The sequence below is a fragment of the Aythya ferina genome (genome assembly GCF_964211825.1).
Source record: "Aythya ferina genome assembly, chromosome: 2".
NCBI classification, from domain to species: domain Eukaryota; kingdom Metazoa; phylum Chordata; class Aves; order Anseriformes; family Anatidae; genus Aythya; species Aythya ferina.
The window spans coordinates 22777888-22795288 of NC_140297.1; the positions used below are offsets into that span (position 1 = coordinate 22777888).

General features: G+C 33.4%; 1 protein-coding gene across 3 annotated transcripts in view; it reads right to left on the reverse strand.

The window, feature by feature from the left end:
* The window catches only part of LOC311430658 (ATP-dependent translocase ABCB1-like), a 53423-nt gene that overhangs the window by 959 nt on the left and 35063 nt on the right, over positions 1 to 17401 (reverse strand). For all 3 annotated transcript variants that reach the window (XM_084507445.1, XM_084507444.1, XM_084507446.1), the window contains 13 exons: positions 16773 to 16934; positions 15008 to 15190; positions 14059 to 14205; positions 13614 to 13718; positions 12342 to 12419; positions 11382 to 11465; positions 10204 to 10407; positions 6615 to 6715; positions 4717 to 4857; positions 3994 to 4154; positions 3337 to 3530; positions 1753 to 1959; positions 75 to 221 (listed from right to left, as the gene is read on the reverse strand). In XM_084507445.1, coding sequence (XP_084363571.1) covers positions 75 to 221; positions 1753 to 1959; positions 3337 to 3530; positions 3994 to 4154; positions 4717 to 4857; positions 6615 to 6715; positions 10204 to 10407; positions 11382 to 11465; positions 12342 to 12419; positions 13614 to 13718; positions 14059 to 14205; positions 15008 to 15190; positions 16773 to 16934 — 1914 coding nt within the window. The remainder of the gene's footprint in view (positions 1 to 74; positions 222 to 1752; positions 1960 to 3336; positions 3531 to 3993; positions 4155 to 4716; positions 4858 to 6614; positions 6716 to 10203; positions 10408 to 11381; positions 11466 to 12341; positions 12420 to 13613; positions 13719 to 14058; positions 14206 to 15007; positions 15191 to 16772; positions 16935 to 17401) is intronic.

Here is a 17401-nt window from a genome sequence, read left to right on the forward strand (position 1 = left end):
GATCTGTGGGAATGAAAACAATAATCACAATACAAATGTGTTTAGATTCCATTCCCACCCCACAACCAAGTTACCTTTTCACTTTCTGTGTCCAAGGCAGATGTAGCTTCATCCAGTAGCAGAATTTGGGGCTTACGTACAAGAGCTCGGGCAATAGCGATGCGTTGTTTCTGACCACCAGAAAGCTGAGTTCCCTTGTCTCCTACACGGGTATTGTATTTCTAGAAACAATACATAAAGTTCAGTATATGAATGCAAATCAATCTCAAATATATTCAAGCATATTGACCCTGCCAACAGCCATCTATAAACTGTGTACTCCCTGACAACATCTCTCTGAAACAAGATGACCAAAACAGCTATCCACCACATATCTACAGATTGTTCGCTAGGAGACTTCTTAAAGCAATGACACCTGCAATGTTGGAGAGCAACACTATTCTCAGTCAGGAGATAGGACACCAGAAAGTCTATGACTGGGGATAAAACCTGACCTTAAATGCTCCTAACCAGTTATTCTAAACCATACTTATTCATCCTGAAAAAATAATAATGTATAAGATGTATCAGTTAAAGGGCAAATTATGTGCTTTATATAGACATAGATATTTATACACTATAACTATATATGTGTACTATGGCTTTGGACAGTTATATTTTTAATTTAGATATCTCAGGGTGGATTGGTCAAGCCTCTGGACAAACTCATGTAGGTCATAGTCTGTGGTATTTTACATATTTTGTTGTAGAAAGCACCAAAATTTTATGAGACAGCATTATATATCACAAAATTTCTTTACACAGTTTTGGAAACAGCAGATCTGATAAGAGTCATTAGAAACTAAAAACGATCGGCAAAAAAAAAAAAAGAGTTTTCACTGCTGTATTTTTTTTTCAAGCAAAGCAAAAAGCAGCTTGGTGACTTGAAGTTAAGCTGCACATATATTACTTTATACAGCTTGCAATTAAGCTGGCAAACTCCTTGCTTTGGGAAGTTTTGGAAACTACAACTTGACATACATTAAAAAATGATTTGTCAGACTTATAGAAGAAAAATCAGTTGAAAACCATTAAATAATAAAACATCTTCTGTCGTAGGAAGTTCCCAAGTCATGGTTTATGTAAAGTTAGATAAAAATTCAGGGTAAATGTCATTAAATGTTTAGCCTTTTGTATACTTATTTGTAGATATATCTTGACGGTAACTGTCTGGGAATAAAGTCTGTGCACAAGAGACATTTGAAACAGAATATTCATTCTTACATGTGTTGGTAAGATGTATATGAAATACCTTCTTAGTCATTTTTGAATTGTAAGAATATTAGAAATGTAAATTCTGACTATGTATAACTGTAAGAAACACATATGATTAATCTGATTTGCATAAGAATCTTTGTCATTCTAGCTGCATCTTCTGCATATACTTAAGATAAAAAGGAGCTTAAAAAGAAATTATTGACTTAAAAAAAGCAAGAAAATAAACAACAGACTTCCAGCTCTCGATTAGCTGTAATTAAGCTGTTTGGTTATTTTTCTGATATCTTAAAAGTTCAGCTCTCCACCTGACAATGGAGTCTCCCAGAAAAAAAAGAAAAAAAAAAAAAAGAAAAAAGTATGGTAAATATGATTAAAAAAGATAAGATCAGGGAATCTCAGAGAATTATTGCATCTCAGGAAATCACAAATGGATGCAATTTTTCTTCACCACAGGTCCTCTCCAGTTCTGAGTAGGAGAAAAAAAGTATAACTTACATCTGGCAGAGAGTCAATGAAAGAATGAATATTGGCTGCTTTTGCTGCGCTAACAATTTCCTCATGAGGTACTTCCCGACTGTTATCTCCATATGCGATGTTTTCAGCAATAGTGCAGTCAAACAGGATTGGCTCTTGGGAGACGATACCAATGTGAGATCTAAGCCACTGGATATTTACTGTCTTTGCATTTTTGTCATCAAACACCTGAGAAATCAAACATTTTAAATTTCAATCACATGGACATATGCGTATTTGAGACTGCACATTCACACACACACAAATTGTGCAATTGCAGCTCTTTCCTTATAGATACCAGATTGAGAGCCCACATAATTCCTTCCCCTCCTTCTCCTCAAGGAGATCCTCAATTTTTCTAATGACTGTTATATACAGGAGATTATAGTCCCTTCTGCTTTCTCAGTTCTTTTCTTTGCTTCAAGATTTCATCAGGATTTTGAAGACAGCAAAAGATATAATATGCTGGGGCTGCTTCAAAGAACTTTGAATAAAGTTCTTTCATTTCTTCCTTCCATGGAAAAAAACTTTCTTTTATTTTGCATATATGTTCCCAATAAAGGAACAGATGGGCAATAGTATTCCATTTAAAAAAAAAAAAAAAAAAAAAAAAAAAAAGGACTTGGATTCATTCATTCGTACATTTCTAAACTGAGTATGCATACAATCCTAAATTTAACGGTGATGTGATGCCTGACAGTGGAGTAATTTACTGCTGGAGATGTCCTGAAGATGTCGTTTGCTGCCTTTTTTTTTTTCTTGACAACTCTGCAGCCCTTCTGCTAAATTTTGCTACTGAGTTATCATTGTCTGTTAGATAAACACCAACACACACACACACACACACACACACATATATATATTTTTTTTTTTACTGAGTAGATCAGTTTCGTAAATATACCATTCTTATCAATCTGACCAAAAATGTACCAGGAGACCCAGTATCTCTGAGCACATTAACATCAAAGAGAAGCTGGCAATAAGTGATAGTGTAAAATGGAAAAGTAATTGCAAAGTTGCCATATGAGTAGTGCAGGAAACTAGACAAATTTCAAATCAAAACTATTAAAAACATTTATGAACATCTAGCACTTGGTAAGTGGTTATACTCTGAAAGATACTTCTGACAAGTAAAAATGATGGTAAAAGTGATTTTCATCAATGTTCACTGTTTTAGGAAAGAACACAGATGGAAAATTCTATTACTATATTATACAGTAGTAGTTATACATATTTAATAACCTTTAAAGTGTTTTAACATAGTGCTTTAAAACCTTAGGTAATTCATTCTGAATTCAAAGCATTATTTCCACTGCCATTATTAGGCTGTGGATTGGGCATATTTTTACCGCACAGATTTTATTTCATTAATTCAATATAAAGCGGGTAATTGGGACTTTTTTCATTATATCACATCATCACATTTATACAAAAGAACCCAAACAATGTCTTTAGCATTAAAAATATTTTTAGAAGGACTCAAAGTATCTGTTATACTTTATCACATCACATAAAATAAACATATCTTCACTTAACATATTGACATATTTTCACAAAAATACTTACAATTTCTCCACTGAGTGGATCATAAAATCTCTCAAGCAGCTGAACAACAGTGCTCTTTCCACATCCACTGCTACCAACAAGAGCAAGTGTTTGTCCTTTTTCTACTTTTAGATTCAAACCTTGGAGGATTCTGACCTCTGGTCTGTTTGGGTAGTTAAATTTCACATCTTTGATCGTTGTGTTTCCCCCAAATACTTCCTATAATTGAAACAGTATCACTGTTAGATCTTTAAGAAAATTTTACAGATGGCAAATAATTCAAATAGAATTGTAGAAGTCATCTTTTTTTTTTTTTCTTCCCACTGAAATCTGTAGGGTTTTGCATTTGCTGCAATGCTGACTATAGCTCTATGGTCTGAATCTTTATGAAAATATAAAATCAAAGTATAGCACTGAATTATTTTTGAAAATGCTTGTAATTCTGCTGGTTGAATTCCAGATGAGTTGTAACTTAAGACCAGATTTTCAAAACAAGTAACCTTTAAGACAGTGTGGGGTAATAACTGGTCTCACAATAGAGAACTGGGCCCATGTTGTGTTTGGGTAAAGTGTCAAGAACACACTGAGATAAGGAGGCAGTCAGAAGGAGAAGGAAAATAAGTTTAAAGAAGAGTCCGTAGTGTCAATAAATAATATTGTCCATTACACATTGCTTACTTACAGGCTTTTCTCCTTCCTCACTGTAACTGTCTATTAAGGGTACTCTTTCAAATAGCACAAACAAGTGGGCTGCTGATATCTTGGCTTTGGCATAGTCTGGCGCAAAAGAGCTGCTTTGTCCGAGTGCCATTGCACCAAATACAACAGCTGAAAACACTCTGTAAAAGAAATAAGAAACAAAGCTTAATAGACAATGGAGAAAGAAACAATGGAAATAGGACTACAGTCAACTTTTTCTTTTACTGGAGAAAAAGGAGGTTAAACTTAAAAAGAATAAAGTAGTAACCACCTATTATTACTTTAATTACTCATTTAGTTCTAGAAGTTTGTTTTTACCCTCTTTTAATGAAGCGAGATAAGCAAGCTTCCATTCAAAATTCAGTGTTTTCTTTACTTATTAACACTAATTTATTTAATTATTAATACTAGTTAACTATTGAATCTCAACTGGGACAAGGAGGAAAGTGGTCAATGAACAGCAACATTGGTATAATTCTACTATTGCTGTGGTTTCCCTCTACAGTTCAATGACCCTTGGGAGATAGTGATTCGTTTTTAAAGTATCAAGTGACAATGTGCTTTGTAATACACTGTCACTGCATTTAAGTAAAGAAGAAGAAAAATCTGCCTATTTTCTCATAGCATAGGTTCTTGAGATCTTTATGTAGCAAACAAAAATCTTTGAACTGACAGAAAAAATATTGCAAAAGAGATACTTACAAAAATACACTATTAAATTTCATGTGTCCATTTACCACTAGATAGGCACCAAACCGGAAACAGCCAGCATAGGTAAAAAACATCATTGCCTGGGAAAGGGCAAAACAAAATCCAAATATATGTGCCTTCTTCACAGAATTTCTGTAAGAAAGAATGCATATTTTCATAAAAATGTGCAATTGTACTAAAGTCTTAGTATGCAAAAAAACAGTGAATTGACTTCAGATGGTGCTGCCTTGAATGAAACTGCACTCTTGCTTAAGTAGTGTAATCTCCTATTAGACTGCGTCCAAGTTAGTTTTGTTTCCAGAATTTTATTTACTTCCAAGAACAGTTGGGAATATTGGTGTAAAAAAAGGTGACACCTTAGCTGCTATGACTATTACCTTACCATCTCATAGTTTGAGTGTTAAAACACTTTACAGTTCAGACCATTACTACTGCATTACATAAAAAAAAAAAAAAAAAAAAAAAAAAAAAAGTAAAGATCAGAATTGCTGGCTCACCTTCATCTAAAGCCAAATTTTTGTGATGTTTTTTCTTTACTTGCAATTTTAGGTTAACTATGTAACAAAGGTGTTGAACCTTTTGCAATATTATATACTTGTAAATCTGTTTCTTTTCAATTTAAGCAGTTAAAATTCCTTTCTCAGGTAAGATTAAGCCTGCATGGATGATGCAGAAATGAGATTTTGGATGATAAAACTATGCCTTTATCTAAAATAAGGCAGAGAGAAAATTTTTGATTAATATAAATTTTTACCAGTTAAAAGAAATAAAAGATTTTAATTATATTGATACCATTCCTAGGTCTCAACTGTATGTTTCCTTCTGGAGAAGAAAATAAATAAATAAATAAATAAATAAAAATTAAAAAAAAAAATAAAAAAGCAAAACAAAAAAACAGGAGCCAGATTCACAAGTATGCTTTTTTGATAGAGAGGCTGTTGTGACTTCTCCTTTATATAGCTTATTTGTGCATTCATCTGAGATAACAGAAGACCTAAGCTCAGTTTTTATAAAATACAAATGCTTTCACCAATCAGTGGTTAAACATGCACTGAAACTTTAACTGAAAAACATGTCCTGTTTCCTGAAGAAAAAGTTGACGATACTTAGTACAACAACATTAAGATGAATGTCTTGGAGAAATCCCATAAATGTAAATCCTGAGAATGGTTAGGTACTGTCCTGCAATTTGTTGGATATAGGTTGAATATCTTCTTTCACCGGTTGTTAGATAAACCTCAATTATTATGGCAGGTGTATTAGAAACATCCCTTCTTGTTTGTCTCCTATCACATATGCTGTCACTTCCTTCACTTTTCTCATGGCTATGTGAGAATTAAACATTTTAACATTTCATCATAGAACAAATAAAAGTTTAGTTGACAATATCTTTTTTTTTTTTTTTTCATTTTAAGACTTTTTAATTTTATCTTAGTTCAAGGAGTTTTTGGTTTTTTTTTAGTCACAAACCAGTAAGTAATTATTTAAATGTTTTCAATCCTATTCAAGCTTTCAGAAGTGGCATAATGAAATACTCAATTTGCATAGAAAGATTTTAATTAAATACCTGAAACTTCTTAGGTTGGAGGTTGGATTAGATGACTTCCAAAGTTTACTTAAAACTAATTTTTTTTTTCAAACCAAGTGATATTTCTGTAGAAGATACCAATATTACCACAGAAAATTAATTAATCAAAGTACACAAACTACTATGTTTTCTAGTGACAGCCTTTGTTGATAAAAAATCAAAATCTTGTCAGTAACTTTGAGGTGAGAATACCCTAAATAAATAACTCTAACAAAAATTGCTAGTACAAGTAAATATTTGTAATTTATTCTATAATTAAAATATAGTTAGCATTCTTTACTTTACTTCTTTCTTTTTATACCTGTAAGGTACATGCAAATGTTCTCCATACATATATTCAAATTTTCTTTCTCTGGTCAAACTAACAACAGTTCGAATATTTTCTATGGCTTCTGTGGCAATCTGCAATAGAAACACAAATGTTTTAACTGGAAGTTAAGATCATGTTGTGGTTCCTTATTGTAATTTAATAGAAGTCTACTAGAGTATAGTTTGATAATTTTTATAATTGTTATTAAAATCATTGACCTTTCATATCAAAAGTAATTTTTTACTTTTTTATTTTTATGTTGGTGAGATTTTCATATGATACTCAGGATTTTCTGATAAGATTACTCTAGTGTTCTCCAAACAGGTGGTGAAACCTGCTGGACACCAGTGACAATTATGGATATTAGATGAGAAAAATGGCAGTTTAACATTCAACTTTGAGTCCACTAAATGTGGACTGTATTATATGAATGTCTGGGTTATTTATATGTCAAGGGCTTAACTTAGATCTCAACAGTAAATATTTGATCTCATCAATAACATCTTCTTTAAACTTTCAGATTCTTCAGACTTGAGTCATTTGCACACACAAAGGTATCTAGAAACTTTTCAAGGCAATGGACACCTAGATGGGAGCAATTGAATTAAGGCCTTTATGTAATCTCTTGCATCTATGTAGGTGCCCATAAAGTCTTCTTCAATGGCCACACAGTGAGGCTAGAAAGCTGTATGGTCAATTCAGTCCAAATGCATGTAGTAGAAGACAATTCTTAGAAACGGACAGTAGGAAACATCTGGAATAAACACATCTTAGACACCAGAGCTAGTGCTCTATTTACTTCTGCTTGAAACAATGGGCTTGAGTCCATGACCCACATACTGCCTCCAGTGCAATGGTGTGTTGGGCATTCCAGGCAGCCTCAACTGCTATTGCTGAGAGGGCAAGGATTCTCACACATACTGTATTATATCTGACAATCCTATATGGATAGAAGTCTTCAGTACCCTAACCTAATGCATCTCAAATGGTGTTAAACACCTAGGTTCTATTCAGTTGCCCAGCAGCCTCATTTCTAAGGATGGATAGGATGGTCTGATAGGTAGCAGATCTCTCTCATTTGTGTAAATATTATACAAATTCACAGCAAGTGATTTTCAGCAATGAATTTCTGTTTATGCTTGGGGTTTCCCCACTGGTGTAGTGAGGCCCCTGATTCTTTGCAACTCAATATCTGAGACCATGGGATTTTTTAAATTTTTTTTATTTTTTTCCCTAACGGACTGATAATATTTTTAACATCTTAAAACTTCAAGCTCAATAGTAACATTATTTTATATTGAATTTTAGAAAGCATAGATATGCATTTATTCTGTATGTTACTGTTACTACATTTGCTGCATTATATGGCTTACATTTTTCATAAAGCTCTTTGAGAACCAGTGCTTTGAAACACTGTGTTTCTCTGGAGCTAGTTCCCTGAACCCCGTCCATTTCCAGGTTGTGCCTGCAATGTTCTTGTTCTGTGCAAAGATTTCTAAACAGAGGACTCATGCCAAAAGCAGGATAGAAGCTTCAGGGTGAAGCATAAGCACTTCTAAAAAGTTATTGTATTGTAACAGAATGAAATTTTGTTCTGAAAAGTGATTCTGTATATTATGCCTCATAGGACACTGGATTTATCTTATGTCACCATACAGTTCAGATGCCTGCAGTTTAAAGCAGGAGAGCAAATAACCTCAGTACCCCACTACTTATATCTAATATAAATCAAAATACAGACCTGGAAGCATTTTTTTTTCCCCATGAACTATTACCACAGACTTTAAAACTGCAGTACTATTATCTTTGTCCTAAAATATAAGGATATAATTGTCTGATAGCCTCAGGATACTACATGTATAACTTGTGTTTGAAAATTTGCTATAAAAAAATTATTGATTTGAATGTAATACACAATGCTAATGATAACAAAGAAATGAAATAGATTTTATTCTTCTTAGTTATATTGTCTCATCAAGATTCAAAGGAGTAGTCATGTAGTATTCTTAGTAACACAAGTTTAGCAAGATTTTTCAGAAAGCAAATTGTCCAGGTAAAACCCTGTTTTCACTGAAGAAAACTGATTTTATATATTCTTGTAATTGAACAAAATGCCTGTGGTCTAGTGCTTGCTTGCCCTGAGAGGGAAAACTCATACACTGCTAAGAAAACTAAGTATTTTCTCAAGCACTGACAAAAATCATTAGTTTTTGTACCACCTGTGCTAATGTTTTCACAGTCTGGTAAATGAGGAAATTCTCCAGGGCTGATTTCAAGAATTATCAGTCTTTTTCCTGTCATATCTTAAAACAAACAAACAAATAAATAAATAAATGCACAACAATTAGAAAGAAGAAGCAGAAGAAAAAGGAAAGGAAATGCATTCTTTGGCTTATACTTAAAAGCCCATGTCCATCATTACACAGAATTTCCTGTTGATTTGGAGGGCCAAAGACGTTTCTGAACAACTTAACTGACAGACATGATGGAGGGAAATAAAATAAATTCAGTAAATAGGAGTTACTAGGGGGATTCAGATCCAGGTTAAGACACCTGTCTTTAAGTGTCTAAGCCACCAATTCACATAGCCTCTTTCTCCAGGATCATTAATTGAAGTGGGTAGGAGCAAAATTCAGTTGCCCACATGTAGGTGTATTTTGCCATCAAAGATGCTCTAGGATACCCAGAACATTTGGGAAAGCTGTAGCAGACATGACACAGAACACAGAGTAGACCCATATGCTTCTGAAATGGCAGCTGGAGGTCTCTGATACCCTGGCATCTCCAATAACTGTGGGAACATTATACTGCTAGCATGTCTGCAGACACATACATTTAATCTGAAGATTAATACCATATGCCTGTCCTTAGATAAATGACTCTTCTCAACAACTTTTGAAAACAGTAAGACATACAAAGGAAGATTACAAAAGTTTTACCTTGAAGAAAGTAAATACCAGGGAAGCGATGAAATAGTTGTTCTGTCCCAAAAGGATTTTTGGAATGAAGTGACATTAAACGCCTTCCTCTAATTTCTTAAACAAAAGCCTAGCTTTCTTGTTTTTCAACTCTCATCTTTCTCTTCCATTCAAGAAACAAATGTATAGCAGACAGATTCAGAAACCAGTGGATATACACATATTATCCCTGCAAGCATTAGTAAGAGGAAAGAAAACAAAGAAAATAAAAAGAGCAGTATAATATAGATAAGACAGATGACATGCTGAAAACAGGAGGCAAGAAAACGAAAAGAAAAAAGGAATGTCAAAATGAAGAGTGCTGCAAAATAAGGAAAACAGGAGACGATCACGACAGGAAAAAGAATGTTCCTGAGCAGTGCTTAGCATATTCTGGGGTTTATCAATTACAAAAATAACTATCAGTTAATTATATAAGCCTTCACTTATTATTGAAGAGCTGTTATGTTCTGTTGGCCTACTAGTGTAACTATAGAATCTGGCCATCTCTGGAAGTTACATATGATGATATCTTTTGTATTTGGAAGCAATATATCCATTATCAGTGGCTTGGTAAACATGACTGATATTACACAAAAATAGATAAAATTCACTAGACCCACCTTTCCTGCAGCTTCCAGCTCTACTTTATCTTTTTTAGCATGCCCAGCCAACATCTTCATTTCGATCATTCCTGCCACTGCGATGATTGGCACCACCGCTAAAAGTAACAGGGTCAGTTGCCAGCCATAAACTAATGATATAATAATTCCAGTTCCCAGGTTAGCTATGTTTTGGGCAATTAATGCTAATCGGACACCAGTTGCCTAGGGAAAGAAAAAAAGACATTTTTTTTTGCTAAAATATCAACATCTCAGATCATGAAAACATTTACACCCATATCATTTCTGATTTTCCAAAAAATATTTAGAAATTCTTAATGCAGTTTTGCAATTTTTTGAGATGGGATTTTCTTAAATTATTTTGTAAAATATTATCTGGTTCACAATTACTTTTTCCTCTCCCCATATTCTGATTACTTAAATTTTCACTGCAATTTCTAAAGTCAGTTTATAAAGTTAAATAGACTTTAAGCATGTCAGAAGTTTATATTTACAGCTAAACATTAAAATGTGTCACATTTAACAGATCATGAAGACAGCTTATATATCATAACACAGAGACCAATGAAGAAGAAAATTAAATGTTTAATTGATATTGTGCAAATAATATCAGAGATAGAACTCTTCACTTCAGAAAAAAAAGCAATTAACTTCATCTAGACAAAAAGGAAAAAAAAATACAGTCTTGTAATTTAAGCATGTATGCACAGTTCATTCAGTGCTCTTTAGCATTGTATTATACAATGATTTCTGAAAGTCCACAAATTAATTCTAAAGAATCTCCAAGTTTATTGCTATTATGTCTATTATTTTTATATATATATAAGGAATCTGTACAATTAAAAAAAATTAGAGGTCTGATATAAACAGAGCAACAAACTTATATGAATATTTTGGGTAAAGTAATTCCTGGTGAATTTGTTTAATAATGAACATCACAATACAGCACAGTATTCCCGAAAGAAGTTTTGCTCAGATATTGTTTTGTAACCATATATTACTTACACTGTTGTAAGTAATCACCCATCAATGCATTCCATACCAGCTATCATATAATCACTAATAGCAGATTTTTTTTGTTGTCAAAGTCAAGACTGTGAACCAACCAGTCAAATCCCTGCTCCAACCTTACTACGTACTAAATCAAATATTAAATTCCAAACCAAAATTTTACTTACACCTTTCACTTGTGAGGCATCATTGGCAAGTCTTGTAGTTAATGCTCCAGTGCTGTTTTTAGAATCATCAAACCAGGCCATGTCCTACAATAAGAAGCATTTTTCTTAGGACCAGATTTTATGTATTTAATGTAAACCTGAAAGTAAAACTGAGACCTAGCTAATTCAGTGCCAGAAGACCATGTATGTCTGCCTGGTGCATCACTTCTGTATACCTGGTGCACCATTTCTGCATATTTAAGTCTAAATCCTTCATTGTATAATTAATATGCTAGGAAGAAGTGTATATTTTTGGATGATCTGATGAATAAAGGATGAATGATTCTGCCATTGCTGAGAAGGAAGGAGCGCCACCTGTGAAATTCCCCAAACCAAAATAGACCTTCCTGGACAGCTATTGAAACTGCACCTTCCAGGGGGAGATGACTCTTAAATCACATTCCTTCACAACTGCGAAGCTCTTTGGAGATGGATTAAATGGAAAGTATTTTAAAGGTAAAAACTCCTGATTCATTGTCTTGTTTCTCCCATACTGAAACTCTATCTGATCTAAGCCATTTGATTGGGCATTAGTTACACAGCTAATAACATATTCACGAGACCAAACATTTGATTTATACTGTAATCATAGAATGACTGGAGAGAAAAGGCACCAAGAAAGGAGAGCAAGCATCTGAACACATGGAATTTGGCTGGTGTTAATGTTAAGCCATAACGACTTGGCTGTGAGGCTGAGGCTTTGCAAGGAGAACATAAAAAGACTCTTAAATCAATATAAGAACTTTCTTTACAGATACTTTACTGAACCCCATGTGACTAACAATATTGATTTCAAAACTAGAAAAAAAATCTTCTTTGTAGACAAGTCATAACATGGTAGAATAGAATAGAATACAGATATTCTAGAGATGTACAACTAACTATTATTAAAATACTGCAAATTAAAATATTTGTCTTTACCTGTCTAAGCATTGCTTTAAATGCAATGAATCGAAGTCTCATTGTAAGAATTTCTCCAGCTTTGCCAAATGTGAAACCCTGTTTGAGAAGAATTATAGTGCTTAGCATACAATTAGATTGTTTGTATTTATTCAATATTTTAGATACATTGTCTCTACAATATCAAAATACAAATTATTGCAGTTATGATCACACAAAACATAAAATTAGGTTTAACATTCATAAAATCCAATTGGTTCACAGTACAGATGTTCAATTATTATATTTCTCAATGAAATAAGGCAGCCTAGCAATATTTCTCAGCATGCTTGAAGAAAAAGATCACTAATGAACCTTTTGACTACATTTTTATCACAGTTGACCTAAGTGAGATTTAAACAGGTGGCTTTCAGGTTAAAGACTTTATAGGGAAATCTGGGTTCACTGAGGTCAATGGCAGATTTCCCATTGACTCCAATGGAATTACGGTTTCTTTCCTGGGATCCTAATACAACCTGACATAACTATTGGTAGCAACACATAACAAATGCTTTATAATGAATTGAACATATGTTTAACTATTAACATCAAACAATTTAACAAGATAAACAAAGAAATATGCTGCTTACAGTTTTGGAAGATACATGAGTGGCTGGGAGCAGCTCAGCAGAAAGGGACCTGGGGGTGCCGGTGGCAGCAGGCACAGTGAGAGCCAGCAGCATGCCCTGGCAGCCAGGAGGGCAAACCCCATTTTTGGGGTGCCCTTAGCACAGCACAGCCAGCCGGCCAGAAGAGGTGATCCTCCCTCCTGCTGCATTTGAGTGCTGATGCTGCCCCACCTCGACTGCTGTGTGCGGGTCTGGGCTCCACCACAGAAAAGGATGTTCAGGGACCTGACAGCACCCAGAGTGGGGTACTGAGGCTGTACAAGGGCTGGAAGGCCTGTGAACAGGAGAGGCTGGGGACACCTGGGCTGTCTGGTGTGATGAGGAGGCCGAGAAGCTGCCTGCCAAGGAGGGGAGGCACAAAGAGAGGTGCCAGCCCCTGCTCCTTGGTTGTGATGGACATGCACCATCAGAAGTTCAGACTAGATATACATTTATGCTACTCTTACAAGTAAACTTTATCATTTCACTGTGCAGAATAATTTATAAATTATACAAAATTAAACATATCCAGAAATTATAGTGCAACATATAATAAAGCTAAAAATATAATAATATAAATTTATGTGATAAATATAACAAATCTAGAACAATTATAATAAAGCTAAAATAAAATATAAGTACATACCTGAAAAAAGAAAGTAAAAAAGGAAATGATCCCAAGTGCTAAAAACAGCAGTGAATATAAGTTGCTCTTTTCTCTCAAATACGTCTTATCAGTTTGTGAAAAAATCTATAAAATAATATTTGAAATATCATTTTTAAACAACTAATAATCTAAAATATTCCCATACTTCTCATAACTATTTTTGATATTTATTTATATACATTGAAAAATTGAGTATATGTTGCAAATTATTGGAGGTATCAGAAGAAAAAATCAGTTTGTAACAAGATTTTTAGGATTTTGTAAACATATAGTTCTTAAGATTTTTTGTAACAGTGCTTCATCCACTCCTCAGTTTCATAATTCAGTGGTTGTTTAAGACCTAGGTTTATTAGAAACAAGTTTTATGTGTCATGTTTTATAAGTTTTATATTTTATAAGTTTTATATACTTTATTTGAACTTACCCCTATAATTTCTGAAAATATGACTGAAAATGCGGGTTGTAAAGCTCCATTGATAATTGCACAGATAGTTCCAGCTACAAAGTATGGCCACTCAGTTTTGTTCAAACTCATAATTTTCAAAAATGAAGCTGGAGGTAGTTCTTCATCCTAAAGAATGGTTAGGAAATATATATGTATGTGTTTGGAGAAATATGGCAAAAAGAACTATTAATATTTGATTTCCTACTCCCAGGATACATTCAGGAAAAACTAAAATATATACTTTTTAATAATAAATGATTAACTCATTAAACATTTATTTTTATAATCTTTATATTACAAACAAAGAGCTGTTAAAACATATCTGTGATTCTTGTCATAACATTTTAGCTTAATTATGTAATTTTTATTGATCAGTACTCTTGGTAATGTTTAGTTGTGACTGAACATATTCATAGCATATTCCTGTGTGTAATTCATAACTAGTCTAATTCCAGTAATTGTCCATTGAGCAATTTATAACTGATGGCAAAGTATTTGCTGCAGGTATGAACAAAATCCTCTGATATTCCAGATCTGTTGCAAGAGTTGTATGATGGTGCAAATGTTTTGTTTCTGATCTAAAAATGAATGTTTAACCCATATATACTATGTCTGTATGCTGTACAGATATATATATTTTTGATTTATAGCAAAGTGATTTTCAAGAATAAATGTATCCTAGCTATACATTTTAAAAGTCCCATTTTATTTGTACATGGGTACATTTGTACATATTGTTCATGGTGAGATAACTAGGAAGTTAGGAATACTACCGGTCAAAAGCTATTTAAAATTAGAAAAAATCTAATTTGTTTCACTAGAAGCTAGAAAATGCTTCTTTCTTCTTGTACCTTTCTAGAGCAGCATCATGAATATTCTTTAGTAGGAAGAAACTAAAGTTCACTAACAGCTCTGCAAAGATACTTACAGGTGAATTATTTTTCATATCAGCATCATCATTCTTTTCTCCTGTTTTTTTCATGCTTCCGCGAGTTGATCGTCTTCTCAGACCTTTCATTAAGGATTCTTCCTGTTCCAGTTCAGACTCACTTTTTTTGACACTGACTGCATTCTCACCTTTTTCCAATGATGTATCTTCAGCTTCTATTGTCTGAAACAGGGAAAAACGTAACACTGAGATTAATTGTGGATATAGTACTTTGAACTTTCAAAATTATGAGGAAATCAAAGTAAAGGTAACCAAAATCACAATTCACTGGAAAGAGATAGGGGCAGAACAATGCATAATGCTATGAGCAGATATGAAAAATTGTATTTTATTAAGTAGATATCAATCTTCAGAGCTGGATTCATATATGGGTATCAAACCTGTCAAGGAAATATTTATACTAGGTGGAGGGCAGAGAAGTGGAAGTATGAATTAATTCCTAACAGGGTTTTAAATTGTGTGAACCATTTACACCCATCTCAGTATCTTTTTGAGAATTCTCAGGGGAGAATTCTCACTGTTTATCCATGAAGTGAGAAAAAGTGATTCCTCTCCAGTGCAGAACACTGCAAACAATTCTTGACTTTAAATGTAATAGTTCACAATGGTACAAGTTGAAAAGAGATTTTGACTGAAAAATTTGAACATCTAGAAAAAAGCTTTACTTTTGGTGGTAGTTTTGCCAGTGTCTTTGGCAAAATGAACAAATATCTACCAACTACTGAGGGTAATAATGGCAATTAGATTAAAATTTGCCTTCAGCTTGTATTACTTTCTTTTTCCTATTTTCCTTATTGCTTTTCATGGTAATAATAAAAAATACTTTTTTGTTGTTTTTCTTTTCCTCTCCATTCTCTTCTCTGATTCCTTAATTATTGTGTTGTGTTGGGTTTTATTGTGAAAGTTATAGAAATTGCTTTTTTTTTTTTTTTTTTTTATTTTACATTTTCTGATTTTTCCCTTTATCACAGTTACCTGAATACAAAATTACTTTAAATCTAAGGTGACCAAGTGCATTCTCATTTTATGAAGAAGTGTTTTAATTGGCCTAGTTCACCCTTTTCAGGGTGATTCTCAGGTATCACTTAGATACCTCTTTCAGTTTCCTTAATGGATGTGATGGTTATACAATAAAACACCATTGGCACAGAAGGCTATGGCAAAGCTCAGGTATAACCTAATTATCACAGCTGATATTGGGATGTACAAAAAGTACTTTTTATTCACTTATTAACCAATACATTTCTGATATTTATGTTTGATTTTTAATTTCTAATAGTTTGTTTGTGACTACCTAACTATAAGTGTATATATTTTTCATTCGTCATAACCTGGATTGATTTTCTTCTATTCCTATTCCTAAATTTTTTGTTTCTTTGTTTGTTTATTATTTTTATAAAGAACCTCATTGTGAAGGATTATAATCAAACACCTTAAATATGCATGCTGTATTTCTCGGTAATCAACTACTGTGCTCTACCTTGTATAATAAATCAGTGATGTTAGCTGCCTAATAGGAGAATATAGAAAAATATTTTAAGTTCAAATCACTAAAGGATTAAAAACTTACTATCCTGGGTTGAAATATGTCTGCTATCAAATCTTGTGGTTTTCTCTGTCAAATATTTACTTGCACCTAAAAAAATAGGCTGCAGAATTCCCAGTATTTCTGAGAGCATACAATGGAACATACACACACACACACACAAAAAATGAAGGCAAAAGCAAGTGGGAAAGAAAGTACCTGCATGTTAACAAGTTTATAGTAGATTCCTTTTCTTTCAATCAGTTTAAAATGATTCCCTTCTTCTGTGATAACTCCACTTTCAAACACAGCTATAAGATCTGCATTTCGGACTGTTGACAAGCGATGAGCTACTACAATCGTGGTACGTCCTTCCCTTGCCTAGAAATAACATTTTTCATGAATATTTTTAAGTATATTCAAACATTGTTCATCTTCATGTTAGGGTCCCAAAAATTCTCAATCCAGAAAATATTTGCCAAAATCAAGTTTACCTATGGACAGGGAAGTGGTAGAGTCACCATCCCTGGAAGTCTTTAAAAGTTTAGATGTAGAGCTTAGGGATATGGTTTAGTGGGTACTGTTAGTGTTAGGTCAGAGGTTGGGCTCGATGATCGTGAGGTCTCTTCCAACCTAGAAATTCTGTGATTCTGTGATTCTGTTGTGCTATAAGGGTCTCTATTTCTTGAAGTTCTTTCAATAAATATCACAGTCGGCTCCTCCTCACTTTATTTCATAGCAATACCGGCCACTTCCCAGTCTTTGAATGAGCATAAATTATTTGCAAATTCAGGCAATTACCTTACACTTTTTAGAAGTCATTTCTTCATATTTCTTGCAGCTCTTTA